Source organism: Pyrgilauda ruficollis, unplaced genomic scaffold (genome assembly GCF_017590135.1).
Source record: "Pyrgilauda ruficollis isolate IOZ18807 unplaced genomic scaffold, ASM1759013v1 scaffold24, whole genome shotgun sequence".
NCBI classification, from domain to species: Eukaryota; Metazoa; Chordata; class Aves; order Passeriformes; family Passeridae; genus Pyrgilauda; species Pyrgilauda ruficollis.
This window is the reverse complement of record NW_024523648.1, coordinates 2,342,449-2,366,176: the sequence shown is the minus strand read 5'-3', so window position 1 is coordinate 2,366,176 and position 23,728 is coordinate 2,342,449. Positions and strand designations below refer to the sequence as shown.

Sequence of the window (23,728 nt, the reverse complement as noted above, 5' to 3'; positions counted from 1 at the left end):
CTAAAGATTAGTTGATTTAGAATCCATGGGAGGTAATAAGGAAACTATCATTCCAACCAGGTCAAATTTTTTCCTTGGTGTAGCTCACTTTCAGTTCCAGTTAGCAATAATAACATTGAAGGGCATCCTCAAGATGGTGGCTTTTGTTTTTTTTAACTTGAAATAAAATCTTTTGAACTGTGCTGAGGCAAGGCTTTAACATTATGAAAGATTTCAGGTCTGATCATGTCATTAAAACAAATGGTAATGTTTTCTTCTCTTCTAATATGTATCACTGAGTTCTGAGGACTGCTCTGCTAAAGTCTTCTTACATGTTATTTAGTCTTCCACTGCCAAATTAGGTTGAACCCTGTGTCTAACATTATAAAGCAGACACAGGAATTGTGAAAGCTATGAACTTCAGAAAAATTCACATTCCAAAAATATAAGGAAATGGATTCCCCATCCATACATAGGGAAGACAGTTGTCCAGAAAGAGGAGCTCAGACATTCCAACAGGTTTTTTTTTTCATTTTTATTCCAATGCTGACTAGAAAAGTGTAATGAAAGTCAATTAAAATTATTGATAAATTTGCAACATGCTATGCTGTTGAAGACTCTAGAGCACAAGCCATATGAGAAGCATCTGAGGGAACTTGGGGTTATTTAGCCTGGAGAAAAGGAGGCTCAGGGGAGACCTTATTGCTCATTACAACCACCTGAAAGGAGGCAGTAGCCAGGTGGGGTTTGGTCTCTTCTCCCAAGCAACAAGCAATGGGATGAGAGAAAATAGCCTTAAGCTTTGCCAGATGAGATTTATGTTGGATATTAGGAAAACATATCTTCATGGAAAGAGAGGTTAAGTAGTAGGACAGGTTGCCCAGAGAAATGGTGGAGTCACCATTTCTGGAGGACTTTAAAAGATGTGGCACTGAGGAACACAGTCTAGTGATGGCCATGGAAGTCCTCAGACTTATTTGCTGGGTTCTGGATAATCTTAAAGGCCTTTTCCAACATAAAGGATTCTCTGATTCTATACTCTGCACAAGAATGTGTAGTTTGAATTTCTTTTCTAGAATTTGGAACCTTATACTAAGATAATTTTACAAATATTTCTCTCAGTAGACAATAATTTGTACTTCACATAAGCATGTAATTAATGTATTCGTCCTGGTTTGGGTTAGGTTTAGAAGCTTAATGTAAGTAAGGTAAAGAAATATTTTGGACATAGTCTATATGGATTGATTTTTAAAATAACTCATCTTTTGCTTTAGGAATCTTTTCATTGAGAGAATATTTTTATATTATCTGTCACTGAATAAAGACTCTTAATAAAATTAAAGGACTGTTAGCCTACAAGTAAAACTTTCATGTGAATAATTTTCAAAATTAAGATGGCTCTTCTCTCAGACACTTAACAACTAAACCATGGATCTAAATTTTTCTCCTGAGGCCTAAAGCCCATACTAAAAATATCCTCCTTGATTATACCTTTTATATGGATAAAATTTACATTTTCAAACAAATAAAGAAAAAGCTATTTTTAAAAATTTTATAGTTCAACAAATTTATACTGAAAAATTTATATATTCACAACATTAGGAATTTGTTCTGTAGTACTATTCAGAATTTTTTGCTTAGTGAAAAAATCTTTTTTTTTTCATTTCTTTATATGAAGATTAATAATACTGAATGTTATGGCATATATACTTGAAAAAAAATAATTTGGGATTTTATCTACTCTGTCAGATGGAAAAATGAATTAACATCTTTTGTAGGAAACAGGAAAACCTTGAATAATCAGTTGATAACTGCCAATTCTTTCTCTATAAGTCACAAAAATTTTATAAAACCATTATCATACACCAGGAAAGACTAAGCAAAGAGAATATCCTACCCTATAATATGCACCAAAAAAAAAGTACTTTAATAGACTTAATTTCTTTATATACTCCATGCATATTCCCATGGCTATCATACAACTTAGATGGCATTTCAAGTTAGAGTTGACATAGAAATCGGAACTTCACTCACAGTCTGGAAATTACACAAATAGCCTTTTTAGGTGCACACATCAAAGTGTTCCTTTTCAAGTACTTATTTTTGCAGGAAAACTTCATAACAGACACCCAAAAGCTGAATTTGCATTCCATAGTTTCTTTTGCCAAGTAGGAGTGGAGAGGTGGGGAACTGTACTTGTGTATAGATTTTAACCCAGATTTTCCTGTAATTTAAAATTTCATTTTAAGTGCCACATGAATATCTCACTTCCTAATGGGAAATATTTCCAGGAAGTATTATAAATATTGGCTCAATTTCTGGAGCCAGATAATATAGCCAGGTAATCACTTCTTGTGTTTATCACTGGGAGAAGTTACAGAACCAAATTTCAAATTTGTGTGATCTGTTGAAATCTGTATTATAACATTTTGTCTACTCTGCAGAGGTCTGAAGAGGTGTGATAGGAAGATTCAAATGGTAAATCTCTATCTCTATAATAAACGGGTTTGGGACCTGATATCCAGGTCACAGACACGAGTCCCTAAACCAACCTTTAGAGTTGAAGAGCCTTTAGGCTATTCACTATGTTTCTAAGGAATTCTCTCTTTTTCTTTTTTTTTTTTTCTTTTTTGGAATGTAACAGTGTGAAAATTAGCAATATTATATGTTCTCTGGACTTAGGTATGGGTACAAGACAGATTCATTGATAGACTCATTTGTTGTTAATTTACTTGCGGCTAAAACTCGGATGTTGCTAACAATTTCTAAAACCTAATCATGACCTCGTTCTGCAGAGAGGTGTTGATTGATTTGGGCTGGCAGAAGAAAGGATGCAGAGAATGGATGCAGTTACTGAAGGACTTTTGGTTTTTTCCTCAGGTAGCCTTCAAAGAATCCTAAATTTTCTTGGGTTTTTTCAGTGTGTACATGAGGTTCCACAAAAATATCTGCATAGGGAGAAAAAGAGAAAATAAAATGTACCTAGGGCTCTGTACTTGTACATTAATATTTTGTACATTAATATTTTTGTAGTGATTTTTCTAATTAAATTACACTGAAAAGTTTTTCACGCATTCCAAAATTTGTTTGGATTATAATCCTGAGTATTAAAATATGGCTAAATGATGGCAGCTGGTTCAGGAATGGGTCTCAACAGTCTCAAAAATATCCAGTTTTTCCAGATTACTTAATATTGATTTGAAATAAAATTTTCTCCTAAGATGTGATCATCTGGCATAAGATTCTATTAAATAAATCTTTGTAAAATAGTGTAAGGATTTCTCAGCTCTTGAGGATTTCAGAATACATGTTAGATGACAGGTGTGTTGTGAATATGAACCCTCAACAAAGATCAACTGTTCTCACTGTGACAGCATATCCTACATGTCTCAGCTGCCCTTAGAGATCATGCCTTTTTCCAAATAAAGATTAGAGACGAATGATATTATTAATTTAATCTATCAAGGATAAACTTCCACTTCAAATTACAATTTTAGGAATTGTTATTGCAAAAACAAAATTATGAAACACACCATTAATTTTTACCTAAATGCTGAATCCTATTCCTCTGTGTCAGTTTAAGATCCCTCTTGTGTCCTGAAATTGAGAGAATATTTTCCAAAGGATTTTTTCAGACCAAAAAGAGAAGAAAAGAAAAAAAAATAAACCAACCCAAACCCGAAGTCTTTAGATGAACCATTTCTATGAATGCTACTGCTTCCTAGAATTCTTTTCTTACACTGAATACAAAGAGCATATCAGAAATCATTTTGGGTTTATATTTTAGGATATAAAATGGGATAGGAATAGGATAAGAAAATCACTTTAAAATCAAGTCTCAGAAAACCTTATTTCCCTAGTATTTTAGGTACCTATGTAGTGGGTGTGCCTTTAGCTATTCTGATGGAGTACTCCTGCATTTATCTGAAAATAACTTCCTGACAGAAGATAGACCTTGGTTCATCTGTTTACTATAGCTAACTACTGTCTCTTGGGAAATTGATTATACTTTGTAAGCAACATAAGTTTTCTTCAGCAGCTTGCTTTCAGTTTTCTCTCTCACTGACAGGATGACCTATAATGTAGTCGCAAATTGCCATTTGCAGGTGAGATCTAACAGTGACATAGATGGCTAACTTGCCACAAGCACTTATTTTGGTTTTCCCGTTCTGTGAGATGAGAAATTTTTGCTCCAATTTTTGACAAAGTTTTCTCTCTCTCTCTCTCTGTCTATCTCTCTGTATGCATATATACATACCATATAACTTACTGTTGCAATTTCTGATGTTTGCCAAAAATACCTTTATGTTCTGGTAAATGACCTGCAAGTTTTCTCAATATGCCTTATGAGTATATATATTCAAACTATGCATGTGCTGAAGTCCATATTTGAGTGCTGTAGTGCCTGGGTAGCTCCATATGAAAGGCTTATCAGACTTGCACCATAACTTGCAGAGAGTATAGTAAATTATTGTTAGAACTACTTTTGTTTTCAGAGTCTGTAAATGCCAGTACATTAAGACATATAAAATTGGTCCAACCTTCACGGTCATGTTAGCTTGGAATAAAAGAAATCAAGCAAATAATCATATAGTAGTTCCATCAGAGGAAGCACAGATCTGGAATTGTCTTTATAGAGTTTCTTTATACTGGTAAACTTGTCCAGAATGAAGATAAGTGTGTGGAACGTATTATTTATTCTAGTAAGTTTCATTATTTATTAGGACTGTCATCATTTTACAGATGAGAACAGATTAATTTTTTTCAACAATAAAAAATAAGTCAATGGTTTTTTTCTAATCCTTTCTGAATATTTCAAGGATGTGTAGAGTTGAGTTTCCAAAATCTAATAACAAGGGGACTGCACACAGTGCTGTTGCTTCAGAAGGTCTACTGCTATTTAGAGATAAATGGCAATCGTTTTTCTTCAACTTTCATTTTGACATTTTAAAAGATAAGATGTACCTCCCAGCTTATATCAACTCAGAAGTGTGTCTAAATATCCCTTTGGCATCTCTTTCTGAAATGTCAGATTGCTAAGATGAACAGGAAGGTAAAACTTTTTACTGTTTCAGAGCACCAATTTATTTCCAAAGAAAGGAAGGTATTTCTACCGATCCATTAAAAAAATTCAGATGTGGAACCAAAAAAATAATGGATTTTTCAGGCTGCTGCTAGTTTAGGATTGTGTGTTCAGAATTTAGTTGCATTCTTATCTCATCTGCATACTGAAAAGCTAGAAATGAAATATTTGATTTTTTAAAGAATCATAAGACAGTGTAAAAAATGTATCAAACTGAAGAGATACTTAAAAGAGAAAAATGTAATTTTCCAACTTTCAGATCATGAAAAGGTGAAATCTGCTGCCTTTTGGGAAGGAAAAAGCTCAGTGTCCCTTTTCCATATCTTAGTATCTATTTTAAACTACAGTAAAGTACATTTCTCTTGTTATTATAACAGCACATCCTCTAGTTTTGATTTTATGAAATAATTTATCCTATTTTTATTATTATTCCTTCCTATGGTCTGCTAAGGTCTCAAGAAATTATTGCAAAAAGTGATACAGTCGTAATTAAAATCTGTAAAATTTTCAAATGAAATGTCATCTTTTAAACCTGGTCCTCAGGTCTTCCCTTACTATTATTTCTAAAATAATTTCAGGTATGAATTATTGCAGATAGGTTCACAATGCAATCAGTCATATAAGACTAACAGCACAGAAGATCTTTTAATTATTGCTAATGCCTTCTTGTCTAGGGTACTGGAATAATCAGAATAATGTAAAAGCTTTCTGAAATGCCTATGCACACAGGAAACAATCCCACAGAGCAGAAGGTTAAAGCTCATATCAGCCTAATGTTCTTTAGAAGCAATTTTGGAGTGAAGAAATTTTTACACTTCCTTGCTAAGTTATAAGACAAAATTTATTCTGCTTAATTTGAAGTGTCAACCAATGCTCTACTACAGTATGAAATTCAAACATGTAAGGAAAGATGAAAATTCAGCTCCAAATCTCTGAAGTTCAACTTTTAGTGTGATTTAGGGTTCATTTTTTATGAACTTTCAATGGGATGTGGGCACCTAAATCCTTCAGATATCTGCTGACCTAACCAGGCCCTCTGAAGACAAAAGTTAGAAGTATATCAGCTGAGAGGGAGTTAACTTATTTTATGGCTGATTCTATTTTAAAGCACAGTGTCATTTGGGTCTGGCTGAAACTGGTTTTCACTTCCCCTACTTGAAGTTCTCAGATTGCTTCAAGAGATCTACACAAAAAGCTAGATCTTCATATCTAATTTATCTAATTCTACATTTCATACCGTGGCCTATTCCAGAACAAGCAATAGCAAGTATTTCTTCAACAGAACCAAGTGATGCATTCCTGAAAAATTAAATTTCTTCCCTGCAGGAGAAATCTGATTGGAGCAAAGAGACCTTTTTGCAGTTATGTATACTTTTTCCTTTCCAAAATCTTCAAGTGATCTTTTTTATCAGTTACACTGGTTGCTAGAACAAATTGATTTTTCCATCTGTGCTTCCCAGAATTTCTTCCCTACTACCCCATTCACTTCTCTGAGACTTTCTAGACAAACCATCCTCTATTGCTACTGCTTGAATTTCTCTCCTTGATCAGTAGGAAGGTGAAGTCCAGATTTCCTTCAGGGAATTCTGACTCCTTTTGTACAGCAAACATCCAAATCTATCATTTGAATCTGCATGGCAAAGAGTTAACCACATATGTCAACTTCTTACATGAGGTACAACCAATACACAATACACACAACTTTATATACACAAAAGTTTTTTTAAGGCAATCTTTGCAGCTGTCCTCAGGGGAAAAAAAAATCAGATACCTGTATTCAAATAATTTTTGCAGATGAAAAATAAATGTTTGAAAGTATCTTGTCTTTTTCAGCAGCCAGTGTTGAGGAAAAAGTTTTGCTTTAAATGCTTAGACTCTGCCCTGCCAATATACTTGCTCAGTATTCAGGGACATGAAATAAAGAAAATTCCTGAGTCAGAGATTGTATCCTCATATTCAAAAGTTCTTATTCCTTACATGTAGTTGTCCAGTCCCCACTACAACCTGGTTGTACATCACTGGAAAATAATTTTCTGCTCATACAGTTATGGAGGTTTTCTAGTTAATATTAGTTATTTTCTACTAAGCTCCTTTACTTTTTTCCACATAGCCCGTGGTAGTGTACTGTATCTGTACTGGGTTTTCATGAGAAAATTTTGATAGTGAGGGAGGATACAGAGCTGGCTCCTGGATGAAGTCGCCAGAAGCTTCCCCCATGTTTGACAGACCCAATACTTATGGCCCCAAGATGGACCCACCACTGGCAAAGACTGATCCCGTCATGCCGAGAGTACCACCTCTGAGATAAAAGATTTAGGAAGGGGAGAAATAAAAAAAAAAACTTCAGCCAGAGAGAGGAGAGAGTATAAGTGAGAGGAACAGCTCTGCAGACTGCAAGGTCAATGAAGGAGAAGGTGCCTCAGACACCTGCAGCCCAAGGCGCAGCCCATGGTAAGGCAGGCTGGCTCCCTGCAGTCCTGCAGGGGAGCAGATATTCACCTGCAGCCCCTGGAGGACTCCACACCAGAGCAGGTGTGATCCCACAGGAGGCTGTGAGCCCATGGGAATCCCATGCTGGAGCAGGCTCCTGGCAGAAACGCCACCGTCTGGGGAATCAGTGTTGGAGCAGCCTTTTCCTGAAGGGCTCACCCCAGAGAAGGGACCCACCCTAGAGCAGTTTGTGAAGAACTTCAGCCCACGGGAAGTCCTTAAGTTGGAGAAGTTCCTGGAGGATTGTCTCCTATGGGAGAAACTCCATGCTGGAGAAGGGGAAGAGTGTGAGTCCTCCCCCTGAGGAAAAAATGCAGCAAATGGAACATGTAATGAACCGACTGACCACAACTCCCATTCCCTCTCCCCCTGCACCTCTGCAGGGAGGATGCAGAGAAAATTTGAAGTGAAATTAAGAGAGTGGCTGAAAGATTTAGATTATATTCCTAATTACCTAGTCTGATTGATTCAACTAATTTCCCTAAGTTCAGTCTGTTTTACCCATGGTGATAACTGGTGCCTGATTTCTTACTGTTCCTCTCTCAACTCATGAGCCTTTTCTTACATTTTCTATCCCCTGGCCAGCAAAGGAAAGGAGTATTACAGCTTTGGGGAGCACCTGGCATTCAGCCAGGGTCAACCCACCACAGTACCCTAAGTAACCGCAATTTTTACAATCCCTAAATATATTTCCCATGTTAGTATACAGAACTAAGAGTTTCTAGTTTTCACCCCATAGTAGTGATATTAGTATTATTTACTGATACTGTATGAAGGACACAGTTTCTTTGGAGTTGATAATGAAATGGCTTGATAGAATGTATCTTTTCTTTTAAAAGCTGCTTATTGAAATCAATGAAATGAAAAGATTGGTGCACATAATTTCTTGGACAATGAATAGAAAGATTAATACTATCTACTTCCTGAAATTATCAGATGTTCTGTATTGATCAAAAATAAAACCAATACAGATATAATAACAGAAAAGGAAATTAAAAACATACACAGCACCAACCACCATAATAATTATAAGTGCCTTTTCTGAATCCAATAATTCAGCTAATTTTTATAGGCCATCTTCTCCATATTCTATAACCTCTATTCTATTTCTTTTGTCATGTAGAATTGGTTGCTGCATAATCTCCGGCTCTGTTTTCCACATTTCATAAAGATTATTACATTTTTATAACTATCAGTCACTGATAAATGTGCATATGTTCTCTCATATACAGTCCCAGACACAGCTTTCTAAGCCTCAAGTCTGCAGAAAAACTACCTTAAAGTCTGAGAAGTTGTGAATATACAGGGGTGTTGAGAGGTTTTTGACTTTACACTTTAATTATATAAACAGTAAAGAAACACTGGTACATTGTGTAATGAATTTAAAAGTATGTAAATTTTGGCATCAGTTGCGAAACTCCATTTATTTGTTTTTCAATTTAGATATTCTAATGGCCTTTGTTCATTCATATATAAAGAGATATAATTTGATACAAAAGAGAAGAAATTGCTGAATGTCAGTAATTTCAACAGAAGATTTCTGTTGCATCTCTAAATAACATAGGTTTTCTTAAAATGTTCACATTTCTGCTCAAGCGCTTGTAGAAGCTTGTCCATGCTCAGAAGACCTACACTAGCTACCCATCACCCATTTTTGGCTTGTACTGTCCTACTCACAATCTGGTGCTGATAGCAGTGAGATAGAGGAGCTTTCAAAGCTAAGTTCAATTTGCCTATTTAAGTTGCCTTTCCCTGTTTCTGTCTCCTTCTCTGTGTTAGAAAAAGTCTTGCCTGTATATTTCCATGTATGTCCAGTAGAAATCATGATCCGTGTTAGTGGATCAGGCTGAGTTTCTAACCTGTTGAAGTTTGCCAGGGCTACAGATCTTCCATAGAAAATGGTTTTAAATCCACTTTAATTGCATCCTTTAGCAATATTTGGAGGAGATCAAATGGTTTTGACCAGCTGCAGTGCTCTTTCTCTTTCTCTTCCAAAATATTCTGCACTCTGTTGGTTGCTCAGTATCTGCATGTTTGGCCTCTGGTGCCGGCCAGATAAGATGATAGAAGATCTCTGTTCAGAGCATACAATGGGTTCTGAGGGTCTCTCTTCTCTCTGCTCAGCATTTTGTTTTCACATAAATATATAAACAAGACAAAAAGCATGAAAAAGTCATTAGGTTTCTTTAGGAAAAAAATATTATTACTAATATTTTATTGTAAGGTACTAATTATTAACCACGGAAATAATTCTGTCTTTTCCTTTGTGTTTGTATAAGCCAAGGAAGAAGAAACCCTAGCAGAGATATTGAAACAGGAGGATGTCACAGTCAGGCATGAGTATCACCTGAACAACAGGTGTAGGTGTAATCCTTTCTTGTGGTAGAAATCTTTTTCCTCACATGGGGAAAGAGAGATGCCTGCAAGTCTGTGGACTCACTAAGGATGACGTGCTGAGCTTGAAAAAAATGCAGCAGATTATTTTATATCCATTGCCCACTTCTTCACTGAAGGGTTCTAATCCCTTGTCCTCTTTTCCCTGTGGTACCCTGCTTACTGTAGGCTGAGACTCCTGCCTGCCTGATCCCAACAGTGCTGGGTTTATAAGGTCACCAGGTTAAAGCCCGAGGCTTGAGCTGGTGCTTAACATCCAGTGTCTATTTTTACAACCATTTTTTCTCTCTCCTGCTTCCTTAATTAGTATTTAAATATTCCAAGTGAAGTGGAATAGGTCAAAGAGAAGCCATTAATGACCTGAATCCAGAATACTCTATAGCTTATTTACTGGAGTGCTCATCTGGGGAGTGCAACAGACATGGCAAAATCTACCAGCTCTCTCATTTAGAGCACACTGCACTGAGGTTTCTCACATCCCAACTGCATTGCCCTAGCAACAATATTATTATTTAAAAGTGAACAACCTCTTTTTTTTTTAGTATTGTAACTAGCCCTCTGCTTTTAATATGCCTAGCCTTAAAAAGGCATTTCACATTAAATATTTTATTTAATTTTTTGTCCTATTAGCAGAATAAGATTGTTGTACATAAAATAGTTATGAAGTGACGTAAATACAGAAAATTACTCTTTTCACCTGAATGAGTCTGAGCAGAATGAGTTTATTTATTAATTTTGGATGTTTTATTTTGTTTTGTTTCATTTTTCTACTAGAGCAGTAGAAGATGTAGCAGTTGAACTGTAAAATCAAGTCCCCATCCTGAACCATGGACTCCTAAACTTACTAAGTTTCAAGGAGATAATGCCTCAGCCCACAAATACAAAGAGTATTTTACCTAAGCTGCCAGGACTACAAGCTCACTCTGGATTCTGAAAGCCACACGATGTTCTCCTCAAAGTTGTCACCAATTGTCAAGGTTTATTCATACTTACGAGACCTTATGGGTCTTCAGATTGTATCCTAAGTGACAACTCTGAAACCAGAGGAATAGTAAGAATCTCAGAGTTTTAGCTGTTTGGAATTTAGCAAATCAATCTGTTGATGTAAAGGTGACATTTGCGACCTGATGGGGCAGTCCTGTGTGCATGAGAAATTGTGATGTGCAGTCAGAGGCATATATCCCTGGAGTAATCTTTTTATAGAAATGCATATATATAACTTTTTTAAGTTCCCATCCTCATTGAAAATCAATACCAATCACAACCCAAAGTGCCAAGAGGCTTCAGCAGACATGTGGCAGTGGATTAAAATTGGATGGCTGAAATTGTAGCAGCCTTCAGCTGCACCCTCCACTCCTGTGATGGATGTTGCCTCTCCCAGAGCAGGGACAACTGATCTGCTCATGAATCTCCTGATCCACTGCAGCACTCATCAACAGTAAACTGACTTGGGTTCAGGCTGGCTGTAATATGGACACAGAAATTTGTCTTTAGAGAGAAAATGTTTATTGTATGGATGGCAAGGATACCTAGGAAATTTCAGCAATCAGATTTTAACGCGCTGCTGAACAACCTCTGCTAATTGTAAATGTAGAGCTCAGTAGGCTCCATCAGGTGATTTCAAAGCAACAAAAATGCCTGTCTTTCTCAGTCCCCCACTAGGCACCCGAATTCCCACTGACCACTTGAGCAGGAGTTCTGCCTAACTTTGGCACTTTTCTGAGAAAAAGGAGAATCACTGCTGCCTGAACTGATGAAAACATTGCATATACATCCCCTTTTCCTCTGTTGTCTAGCTTCATAAGTATTATCACTGAAGGTTTGCAGAGAAAGTTAGAACTGGTGGAAGGTGGACAGAAATGAACAGAGCACCTAGACACCTGAAAGCAAGAATGAGCCAGAGAAAAGCGTGAGGATAACACCTTGGGTACTACAATAATAGAATGCTTGTGGAGAGAGGGAGATCATTTCAGTGTTACTGTCTCTTCATTTTGGAGTCATGAAAGGATGATGGTATCAATATGCAATCCACCCTACATGAGATTATGTAGCAGCAAACAACATCTTTCTCAGGAATCATCAAAAAAAACTCTCCAGTCAATTTTTTTATATGGGTATCTAGGGACACAAAAATCTAATTTCTATTTCCTTTAGGACATCCTGTCTGGGTTTTTTTTTTAGGCAGTTCCAAAGTTACTGTCCTGTAGATTTTGCCTGCCAGTCCTGCGAGGATGTCTTTGATAATGTAAAGCATTTAAAACAACACTGGAGATCTCAGGCCCCTGAATCACACTGCAAGCACCTGTATCAGGAACTTCCAGCAGTATAACAGTATTTTCCTAGCTTGACTTGCAGTCAAATTTGAATCAATAGCTGTTCACTCACACTTTAATGAATGCAATGACAGCTATTTTATTGTATAACATCCTGAGTTTTTAAAGGGAAATCTGACTTGACTACATCAACAGCCAAAAGCTTGCCATAGATAACCTTCTAGCATACTTGAGCTCTGTCTCTGCGGCATTGCTCTGATTGATAAATCATCAGTTACTCTTTTCTTCACCAAAGACACAGTAGTCTGAGTGACTGGTAATTATAAGTTTACATTTACACGCATAGAGTTTTAATTGTTTGTATTATAACTGCAAATATCTGCCACTAGGATGTCCTTGAAGACATGCTGTGGTACTAATCACATTTGTCAAGATGAGACAGTACCTTTCTATTCTCTCTTACACATCATAAACTCTGACTGATATCCCCAAGGGGAAAAAATGCATAATGTGTCATTTATGACCTGTTACATGCACAAATTACTTGCACCGTGTATGCAGTAGAATAACAAAATACTATTGATTTTAAATTTGACTTAGAAAGCTGATCTTTATTCTTAGTTGTCACTTGGCAGATTTTTTTCTCCTGCTGTGAATTGTTTGATCTAAAATTTTTGTTTGGAGAAATGGAAGCTGTCATGGTTTTATAATGTTTTTTAAAAATGTATATATGTTCTATCCTAGGAAATAGACATTATTTATAAGCAGAATAAATATTCTATAAATAATAATAAATTTCAAATGAGTAACAAAAAACATGTAATATGCCAATCTTGTTTTGCTTTTACAACTCTGCTGTGCAGCAGAGCAGTTTTTCAGGGCTTGAAGCAAGGCACCCATCCGCACCAAGATGCTTGTGCAGAAGCAAAATTAAAAGGCAGAGCTAAGGCAACTACTCATTAATACAATGCACTACCTAATAAAATTTAAAAAAGAATTCTAGAACTGATTAGGATATCAATTTGAAAACCCAACAGATATGACAGATTAAGAATTAGGGAACTTCTTCCACCAAAATTGTCCTTCCAAATTTTATATGTTTTGGTCACATACACAGAGGAGCATTTCAGTATCACTTTAGGATATTGTTTTAACATTCTACAGGAAAGGAACATATCCAGTACTCATTAGCATAAAGATCGGAAGATTTGTTTGTGCAAAATAGGAAGGAAAATGTATGTACGTATGGTAATATTAATGATTCTCTCCTTTCTTCATTTATTTCTTTAAGAATATAAAGACTGTGATTCTCAAAGAGCATCTAAATACAGCTTGTGATGGTAAATGTTGGAAAGTCTTCAATAGCCTGTACCTTAGATCCAGCAAAAATTTTTAGTGACTATTTGTCATTTCCTATGTCAGAAGTGAAATTAAATCTGCTTACCTTCACATAGAGCAACTCTGTCACACAGAAAATATCATTTTTATAGGTTGTATCAACTGTGACATAAGAGCAGCAAAAAGCAAAGATCTGCACAAACTAGGTGTCACCTGATTCCTTGAAATTGTAGATGTCTGTGTGGGCAAGGGTGCCTTAAATCACTCAAATTAATTTATGCAAGTTGGTGTCAACAACCAGACCAAGAACACATTTAATATATCTATGAAGATTTTAACTGTAACATGCATGAAGATATTGCAAACTAAGTGGAGATACTGTGGTCTTCTATTCGTTTGGACTGTAGTGTTCAGAATACTTTTATTATTTTTACTGTATATGATGGAAAAAAATGTACCTCCCTAGATGTTTAGGTAATCAAAATGCATTTTATGAAGCAGATTAAGTTGAGAACTTTCAGATACAGTTAGGTTTCAGTTACCATCATTTTGGTTTGTGTGCAGAATTAACGTTTATGTCCAGAATTAGCATTTTTAGTACCTCAGGAAGTAGGTTAAGTCAGTACTGTTACTGTCCATTACATAGTTAATGAATGTCAGCTGGTCACTTAGCTAAGTAACATTCAACTTCCTACCAGCTTTTTATTACCGATCCTTTGCTTTCTGCAATCAAGTCTGCTTTGCCATCATAACTCTTGTTTCTTAGGAGAGTATTTAATTAAGTGAAAAATTCCACAAACAAAGGTATTTTAAAATCAGCTACAATTTTATTCACAACTTTTAAGGATCCTGGATGTGGAAATCATTTGTGTTTCTGTTAGATGAAATGAAGTGTATCTATTTCTATTGCTACTGATACATGTCCTTCACAGCAGAATTCCAGCCAAACCTCAAGTGGCATAGATGCATTAGCTCCATTAAAGTCAATGGAAGTTCACTTAATCACATCACCTGAGAATCTGGCCTACAGCCCTTAACAAGACAATTCTTTGGAGGGTAATAATATTTTATGCTTTCATCAATCACACTGTCCTAGGCCTGTAGCTATTTGTGGCAGACTCAAACCTGTCATATAATAAAAAAGGCTGGTTGTGACTATTTCTTCCAGAAAGTCCAAGAACCTTTTATTAGTAATACAATATTTATATTTATTTTAAACATTCTGATGACAAAACAATTTCAAAAGAGCACTCATATTCTTGGCTTTAAGGCTCCCAGTTGTTACTCTGTTTTCCTCTGTTTTGTGTGTTTGTATAGGACACATGTCTACAACCACGACGATAATCGATGGTAAGAACGGCTCCGTTCCTTCGTCATCCATGAAAGTGGGCAAGAAGTCAGTGACAGAAGACCTCGTGACAACGTTCAGCTCTCCAGCAGCATGGCTTCTTGTGGTTGCTCTGATTGTTACCTGGTCAGCAGTAGCTATTGTAATGTTTGACTTGGTGGATTACAAAGACTTAGCAGGTAAAACTTTAGCATATTCTCTTTGACACCTTGTATATTCAAATTTAAAAATGTATTAAGCAGCATCTATTACACAAATATGCCAGTGTTTCACTTCCTTGGGGACAGCACAATGTCTTTGCCGAGTTTACGAAGAGAGAAGATATTGTGAGAAATGTCAGAACACATTAGTTTACACCTCATGCACATTTATAATTTAAGTCTCTCCATTTTGCAGCCCATCCTCATCCTGGAAAATGAATATGTTGACAATAACATAAAATATATATGAGCATTTAAGGTCAGATTTCTATTTTCCAATTTCTAGATAAATTTTTTTCTAGAAAAATGAAATTAATATTAATTCATATTTTCAGAAATATAGTCTTTAATAGCTGCCTTGAGTATTCTGATATTTGCTTACACAGTTCAAAGATCAGAAAAAAGCAGAACATGCTAACCCTAAAAGTGATCTTCAAAAACTATAAGTACAGAGGACCAGATTCTTAATATTAGCTAAGACACACCCTTGTCTTCAATAATCTAGCCTAGTTTTAAGACTTGGATAGACAAGATCAAGCTTTAGGGTACCTATTGATTACAGGGGACAAAGACGAAAATGAAGTGGGTGGTACAAGGACTGTGATTCTAATTGAGGAGCAGAAAAAAAAAAGTGCAGCAAATAGAAATAAATAGAAAGTTTATACCTTTTATCTGGCAGTGATATATAAATTATGAAAATAAATTAACTACCTATGTTTGTAAAGGGTATGTAGTGTTCAGCAGACCTTCAGTAGTAAAACCTTTGTGAGGCTAACAGCCGTTAACATTTGGGAAACATGTATGTGAACCAGAAAACAAATTATTAGGGTCCTTGTCTTCCTTAAATGAGAACTCCAGTTCTAAATTTATCACATCTGTCACAATAATTAACTAGGAATTGAAATTCACATTTCAGCCTTTTAATTCAAAAGAAATTGAGTTGATGTTTTGGAGTAAATTTCCTGGACTTTATTAGTTTACTGATAAATTCATAGATTTTTTTTGTCCTGCTATATATCAATATCGACTTCAAGATTTACTTAGAAAGCTTTTGAAACACATATAGATCTTGAAAGAGACCAACAAATCCCAGATCAATAGATGTCACAGAGCTTGAAATGTGGAGAAAATATACCACAAAACTTTCTTAAATTTTCTTCTCATCTGTCTTTGATTTCAGAAGGACATCTCTGGAGTACCAGGAAAACATAAAGTTATTTTTGAGACATCCTTCCAAAATAAGCATCAGATTTCAGTTTGGACACCAAACACTTGATGCTACAACAGAGAGACAAACTAAGAGAAACTGTTATATTCAACTTCAGTTTTCCATATTAAATATTAATCAGTCAATCAATCAGTCAAGTTAATCAAGTTCTTAATATGTTTTCAATGAACAGTCAAGAATCAAGGCATAACTCAGACGAAACTCTTAAACTCAGAAATATCTGAACTTGCTGAACATGCTCAATAAACTAGTCATGGTAATGCTAAGCAATAAGAATCTGTATCTGTACCAGAGTCTGAAGGAAACTTTCTAAGCAGGTGGAATTCTGTTCATATTGTACTGGTTAAATGAGCTTAAATCTCACAAGTATTGATGGAAACTGTCATTTTCAGACCAGGATGTAGAAATAAAGCAATGTCAAATTTAATCTGCAGGATGAGTTTTTATTTTGTGAAGGTCTCCAAGAGATGCTTCAGTATCTGGAGTTCATGAGTTTGTTTCTTTTCCTTCCCAGCAATATTTCTGTTCCTAAGTGATTAATTAAGCCAGCATTCAAATCAGGTCTTGATGGTCAAACATTAAGAGACAGAACTCCTGTTCTTCTTTAGACTTTTCAGGATTTTTTAGACTGTTTCCTGTATTTACATACATATAAGAATAGTTGCAGAGCTGTTATCATAACCCTTAAGTTTCCACTCCTGATTTCTTACTGTTTTTTTTTAGTTAAACCCAGTGATTTGTAAAAATACCATGGAAATAGCTGAAGATTATACATAGAATCATATAGCTGGCATTATTGATACAAGAATGATTTTCACTTTTGGATAGTTTGCCTATAGTGGAAGTAATGCCTCCTTTTCATACAGAAAGTAGAATTTGGGGCATATTTCTAAGTGGCTCCTTAAATCTAAAACCCAGTAATTTTTTGTCTTGGGTTTGATATTGCTCTTTGAAAAACCAGACCTATACAAAAAGAATAAATAGTTATATTCAGGACTGTAAATTCAGTTTTGCAAGCAAGATTAAAATTACTTCCCTGGTTTTCAAATGCAAATGAAAGATGCCAAAAATTATATTCAAGTGTGTGCTTTTAAAATCCATAAACCACAGAAAAAAACAGTGTATTGCTCCTCAAAGAACACTTGCTTTTCATAAGCCAGCGCTTTCAATCTCTCCCGTTTCTCTACCTGAAGTTCCATGAAGTTCATGTTCAGAAATTATGCACAGCATATGAATGAGGCAGGCTGAGAGGGCTGAACTCAGCCTAGAGGAGACAGGAGGGTGACCGAGGAGCAGCCTGCAGATTTTTAAAGGGCAGTTACAGAGCTGACAGAGGATTCTGATCTAGGGGCTCCCACAGGGACTTTCATTACGTTTCTGTGCCAGAAATGACCGTCTCCATGGCAGAGCTGCAGCAGTGACTGCGCCACACAGGAGTGAGCACAGCAGAAAGCAGGAGCAGGCTGACCTGGTAAACCACTCAGGGAACTGTGTGGCTGAGGAATAGACATGGATTTTTTTCTCCCTGATTGCACTACAGAGCTGCTAACCTCTGGAAAATACAGGAAGTGCAATGCCCTAGATTATGAGTTGCCTAGAGTACGCAGAGATTCATGGAGCTCACTAAAAACACTACATGTGACCTGAGTAGGAAGTACTTTAAACTTAAACCTGAGCTTTCTTTTCCTTCAATAATTAACAATTTTACTCTCATTTCCTGAAAGGCAAATAATTCAAAAAAATACATAAATTATCAGTATATGTATTTTAGCTCTTATATATTTTAATTTATCAGTATGAACTTCATACTAACCTCTGTGATTAGAGTGCCAATCCTTAAGATTTGCTTCTTGACTGCTATGGTTTCACATCCTTTTAAGAGTAAACTATGAAATTTGTGAAATTTTGACAATTTATATAAGATGAAATTTGTCCTGGAATGATATGAAAATAGAGATGTTTAGTTTCATCATAAAGTAGGTGTGGTAAATTAGTTTTTGCTGGCCCTCTTTATTCAGCATTTGTAAAATAGCTTATGGAAGTGAGGGAGGCTGAGGGAGGTTAACACCTAGGGTTTAAGTAAGTGAAGTTAGATTATACGAATTCAAGGTCTGCTCACAGCAAGATTTCAAATACAATTTTGTGTAATTTTACATATCAAGAATATGATGGCTGTAAATTCTATAGTGCTCTGTATTATTGAGGAGGTGCTGGTTATGACATAAAATATAACAGGGGGCCCTGTGTCACAGTTTGCACATGTAAAGCTTTGCTTCCTGGTTGGTTATGTGCCAGTTTGTTCAGAAGTTAGGACAGGAATAGAATCTACAAATCAGCCTTAACTTTAGCAGTGGATTTCAAGGAAATTATGAGACAAGAATGAGATCTGTACTGAAAGTTTCACCCCTGTTCTATCTACCCAGAAGAAGGAAATTAAATTTTGCAGTGTTGTGCTTTAATGTATTATGCTCATTCTACTGAGGAATCAAATGAAAGCTTGCATTCCTATCATGCTGTATTGTACAACTATGAACATGACTGAAATATTTCTAACATGGTATGAAGGTGACATGCATTACAAAAGCTTGAGAGAAGAAAGTACAACTCTAATGCAGTACAAAGTGTGTACTAATTCCATGAATATGGAATTAGTATACCACATTGAAAAATCTCATGTATTTTCAATATTTTCAGAAGTGAATTTTGGTTTTATGTGTGCTTTGCAACAGTTCATTACTTCCAGCCTTTGTGTTAGAAAACACATCTTTTTAACAGGCTTCATAATTCATGAATGTATTTCATGCATTTCTTGTACACATAACTGGATTATACATTTTAATTGGTAAATGCAACTCAATAATTTAAGATTATTTTAGTCCTTAAGATTGATTGCCCAGGAATTTATATTTGCTAATGGGCTAATAGAGCATTCAAAATTCCCTGCCATCTCTGTGACCAATTACAGCTAATTAACATCCCCCTAATTTCAGATCCAGAGTGTTCAATATTCAGAGTAAATTGACAGTGATTTAACCAGTAACCTAAAGGCCAGACTAAATCAAACCTAATGAAGCCTCACCAAATCTATGAAACCCAAAATTACCTACAAAATAGTAGAGGTGAAAACATAGAAAACACACACAGACACACTTAGCAGAATGAGCTTGCTATGTTGTTTTGATAAGTAAAAAAACCCATGGATACGCTCTTTGTTGGGGCTAATTTGTTTTGCTCAAATAAAGAGGCTTTTTAGAGACCTGTAGCAAAGGCAGACCTTTGTGGAGGTAATGCCTTTAGGAGTGGGAAGTCAACAGTGCATGAAGCCCCCATCCAATCAGATGCTTTTTTTCATTATATATCTCTAATCTTTTTAAGTTAACGCAAAATATCTGGCCAAATGTTGTGGGGCTTCCCATAGTAGCTTCTGAATAACACAGTCTGAAGTCACCATTTCCTTGCCTAAACCTGTGGTCATTTTTATTGCTGCCTTGCAGTCACAGATGGATTTTGTCTGGCCTTGGGGAGTATATAAACATTATAAGGAATATACACATATGTATTTCCTCTGCAATATCTTCTCACTGCAGTAACCCTGTTGGGCTAATGTTCACTGGAAAGTTTTAAGAACTGCAAAAAGAAGAGTGTAGGTATTTTTGCTCCTGTGTTTTATGACTATATATACACCAGTTTTTAAACTGAATATATATTTGCATTTAATCAGGAAAAAGAATGAACTTCTGGATTAGTTTGAACCACCAGCAAACTTAATGGAACAAACAATTTTTTCTCTTTTTCAAACATTCAAAGCCTTAGACAAACTTCCTACTCTGAAATGTATCAAAACAGTGCTATAGTCTTCCAAAATATATTTTATACTGTATTTATAAATGTAAATTCAAAGCATGATTGAACAGCTTATCTGTTTCAAAGTTCTTAATGAAGTTCTTAATTGAATTATATAAGACTTCAATTAATGTACCTAAAACCTACAAAACATTTTTTCTCTCTTCTATGAAAAAATCCTTTGAAGGGATTTAAGCCCAATTCCAGTTTAAAGAAGGGCTGCTCAGATGACATCTGGTTTCTCATGTTTCAGTCTGCAGCAGATTTCATAGCTGAGTTATAAACCCCTAGAAAATGAGTTTATACTGAAAAGGATGACAATCTATGAACTATTGCAGTATTGCAAGTGCTGCTTTCATCCCAAAAGGTCCAGTGTATAAAAGATAAATTTTGATAGATTAAACTTTGCAAGGTTATGCAGTTGAAAATATGAAATTCCAGAAACTGTCTCAATGTATAGAGAAGGATCTAAGAGAAGAATTCATGCTTAAATATGCTTCATGGGACACAAAACACAAAGCAAATTTCCAGTGCATATGTGAAATTTATAATTTTAAACAAACAAATCAAACCAGTAATTCATTCCAGTAACAACTTCAGTGATGCAATTCTTTGGTTATTTGCTATTGAAGAAATTGAAGTAACTCAACTAGAATCACCTATATATAATATATTCTTTTCAGCAATAGAATTTGTGACTTGTGAAAATACTGTGCTTCGTTTGACCACGTTTTTACCTTGTTGTGATTCACACTGTATTATCTCACACCTACAGCATATTGTTTCCCTTTTTAATGAACCCAAATTTCTGCCACATAGCAGGAGCCCCACAGAGATTAAACAACTCCTCACTTCACTCCTTAAGTCCTTCCTTTAGCCAAGAGACAGCTGAAAACATTCATTATTGCTAATGGTGTTTCTTCGTTTTTTTTTTTTTGTTGACCTTTCTGGGGTTCATGCTGTTGCCATCAGGTATAGCCACCTATGCACAACATTGCGATGATCCCTGTTTCCCACCTGGTAAAGACCTTCTGCCTGCAGTGTTCTGAATATGTGTGTGGATGATAACAAAGCATGGGCACGAGCAGAGGCCAGCACACGGCAGCACTGCTTCTCAGCTAACCCCAACTCCGCCGGGCTGGGGCTTGCAACAGCCTATTCCTCATTCTCTCGTCATGCTCGAAATAGATGTGACAGCTAAGAGATGCCCCCAGCCAGGAGAGTCCCAGGAAACGGTGTCAAGCTGAGGCACTAATTTTACACTTTTAATGTCCTTTAAAGGGCATTACAGATGCCCTTACCAATCTGAAGATCTGTGTTCTTAGTCAGAGAACTGAATCCATAGAATGAGAAAAAATAAAGCTTCAAATTATTTTAGATAAAATGTGTTTCAGAAAACACCACCTAATGAAGATCTGAATCAAAACCTTCCAGCTGATATTAAATCAAGTCATATAAACTACACTTAAAGCCCACCTTAAACATACGCTCTTATCCACACGTATGGCTATATCAAATGGACCTGAAATTACTCAATTACTTTGTGAAAGTTTGTGAATTTCTTTCTAAATTTTGGCAAGTAAATTCTAGTTATAACTGCTTCTTTGTTCACTTTCAGGTGAGGTTTCTTCTATGAACTTGACCTCAATATAATTATCTAAGGTTGATATCAGAAAGAGACAGCTACAGGATGTAGCCTTAATTTACAATATCTGTACTGATTAAACAGAAATTACTGAGAAAGCTGACTCTGCAGTTTTGGGACAGTTTTAAAATATAATATAATTAGAAATTCAATTGGTATTTTTATATTAATAATTCACTGGGTTCAACCAGAATGTTACCTGTTTATGGCTTAGAGCTATAAGCTTGACAGTCTATGAAACACACTAACAGTAAGACCTAAGGACAGTTTTGTTGATAAACTGGAATGTTACTAATAGAGGACTATGTGTATATTGAGTTCAGTATCTTAGATGCTACTTTTCAAAAGATCACAGAGCAGAAAGAACCGTACAAATATATAAACTTCCAACTTAAAATATAGGGCTCTATATTTATAATAGAATATTTTACTAAGAATAGAATATGTTTTATTGCTACAAGCTAGTGTTAGGCTTTTATATTTTATCAAACACAACAGAAATTCTCTGTCTTCATCAGCTGTACCTTGTCGGTGTCAATGAAGTAGTTTATATCTCATAGATCAATCTTTGCACCAGATAATTACCATAATTTGTAACTTAATTGCATTCAATTCACCAGAGTCAAAATATGTAATTGATGAAAATCCAACAATTATTAACTAATTTGCTGCGATTCATTAAAAAAAAAAAAAGGCCACCTTAACATAGGTTAAACTCTGAGCATACATTTAACAATTTGACAGGCAAAAAAGATTGATAGGAAACTACATTTCTGGCAGAGTTACTAAGACACGAATAATGACTGAAGTGATTTGCACAGATAATCAGTTAATCACTTTTTGTTGTGCACTTCACAGGAATAAATGACACAGACTATTAAACATAACCAAATTTGCTTGAGAGGCTACAGCAAATCATACTATGTGATTACTCAATTCTTGTATCCAAACATCACTTTTAAAGTACCCATTATCAGTTCTGATTGAAAAAAAATGGGTTTTCTGTTCAAAATTACTTTGCCACTTTATGAAAATTACCTTTTGTCTTCTTGTTACCAAGAACATACCTAATACCAACTGCAGGACTTGAGAACTTTGTCATTGCCTGGTTTCAAGGAGCTGTGTTAAGTGTGGGTTATTAATTACCATTAATGTTAAAAATTTGATTTTTAAATTATTTGGAATTAAGATTTTGAGCCAGAGAGACTTCAGAAACCAAGAAATTAATTGCTCAGAACTGTTCTCAAATTTTAAATAAAATTACTGTTTCTGTACCACTAATGCTAGAGAGCTACAAAGAATCGTAGCACTTGATGCATGGCTTCACATTACACAGGGAATTTTTTCAAAGTATTTAATACCCACAACACCTCTGAAACGATTTCTTAAATAATTATTTTAAATATATTTGCATATGTTTAGTATGGAAAATCCAAATAATCTTCCAGATATCTCCAACAGCTAACAAACATTTTCTAATGGAATTCAATTGAGTTGTCCTAGGATAAGATTTCTTAGAAGGGTGATATATAAATTCCTTCCATTTGATTGGAATTCTTCCTCTGTCAGCTTTAACTCTTCCAAATGTTATAATTTTCCAGAAAGTTCTGGAATTCTGATGTTTCCTCTGAAAACAAAACAAAAAAAACTGTTATTATGCTCACAGCAATGAACATGCCAGCACAAGAAAGAGGAATTTTTACTGAGCTGAAAAACATCCCTTATACTGTACCAAGTAATAAAATACTTTGACAAACAAAACATTCTAGCAATGCATTTTTGTGGAATCGGTGCTGTTCTGGAATGTAAGTAATTTATCAAAGGGGAATAGTTGTATAGACCTGGCATTAATTATGAATGCAAAGTTACAAATCTAAATGCTTAGCCAAAATGTGCAATAACAAGGA

General features: G+C 35.4%; 1 protein-coding gene across 3 annotated transcripts in view; it reads left to right on the top strand.

Annotated features, from left to right (window-relative positions):
- The window catches only part of TRDN (triadin), a 222,549-nt gene that overhangs the window by 16,060 nt on the left and 182,761 nt on the right, over window positions 1-23,728 (top strand). For 2 of the 3 annotated variants that reach the window (XM_041469828.1, XM_041469827.1), the window contains exons 1-3: window positions 2,783-2,859; window positions 14,875-15,084; window positions 21,149-21,196. In XM_041469828.1, the coding sequence (XP_041325762.1) occupies window positions 2,811-2,859; window positions 14,875-15,084; window positions 21,149-21,196 (307 nt within the window). In that variant the 5' untranslated portion in view covers window positions 2,783-2,810. Of the gene's footprint in view, window positions 1-2,782; window positions 2,860-14,874; window positions 15,085-21,148; window positions 21,197-23,728 lie in introns of those variants that run through there. The other variant, XM_041469826.1, reaches the window with a different exon arrangement.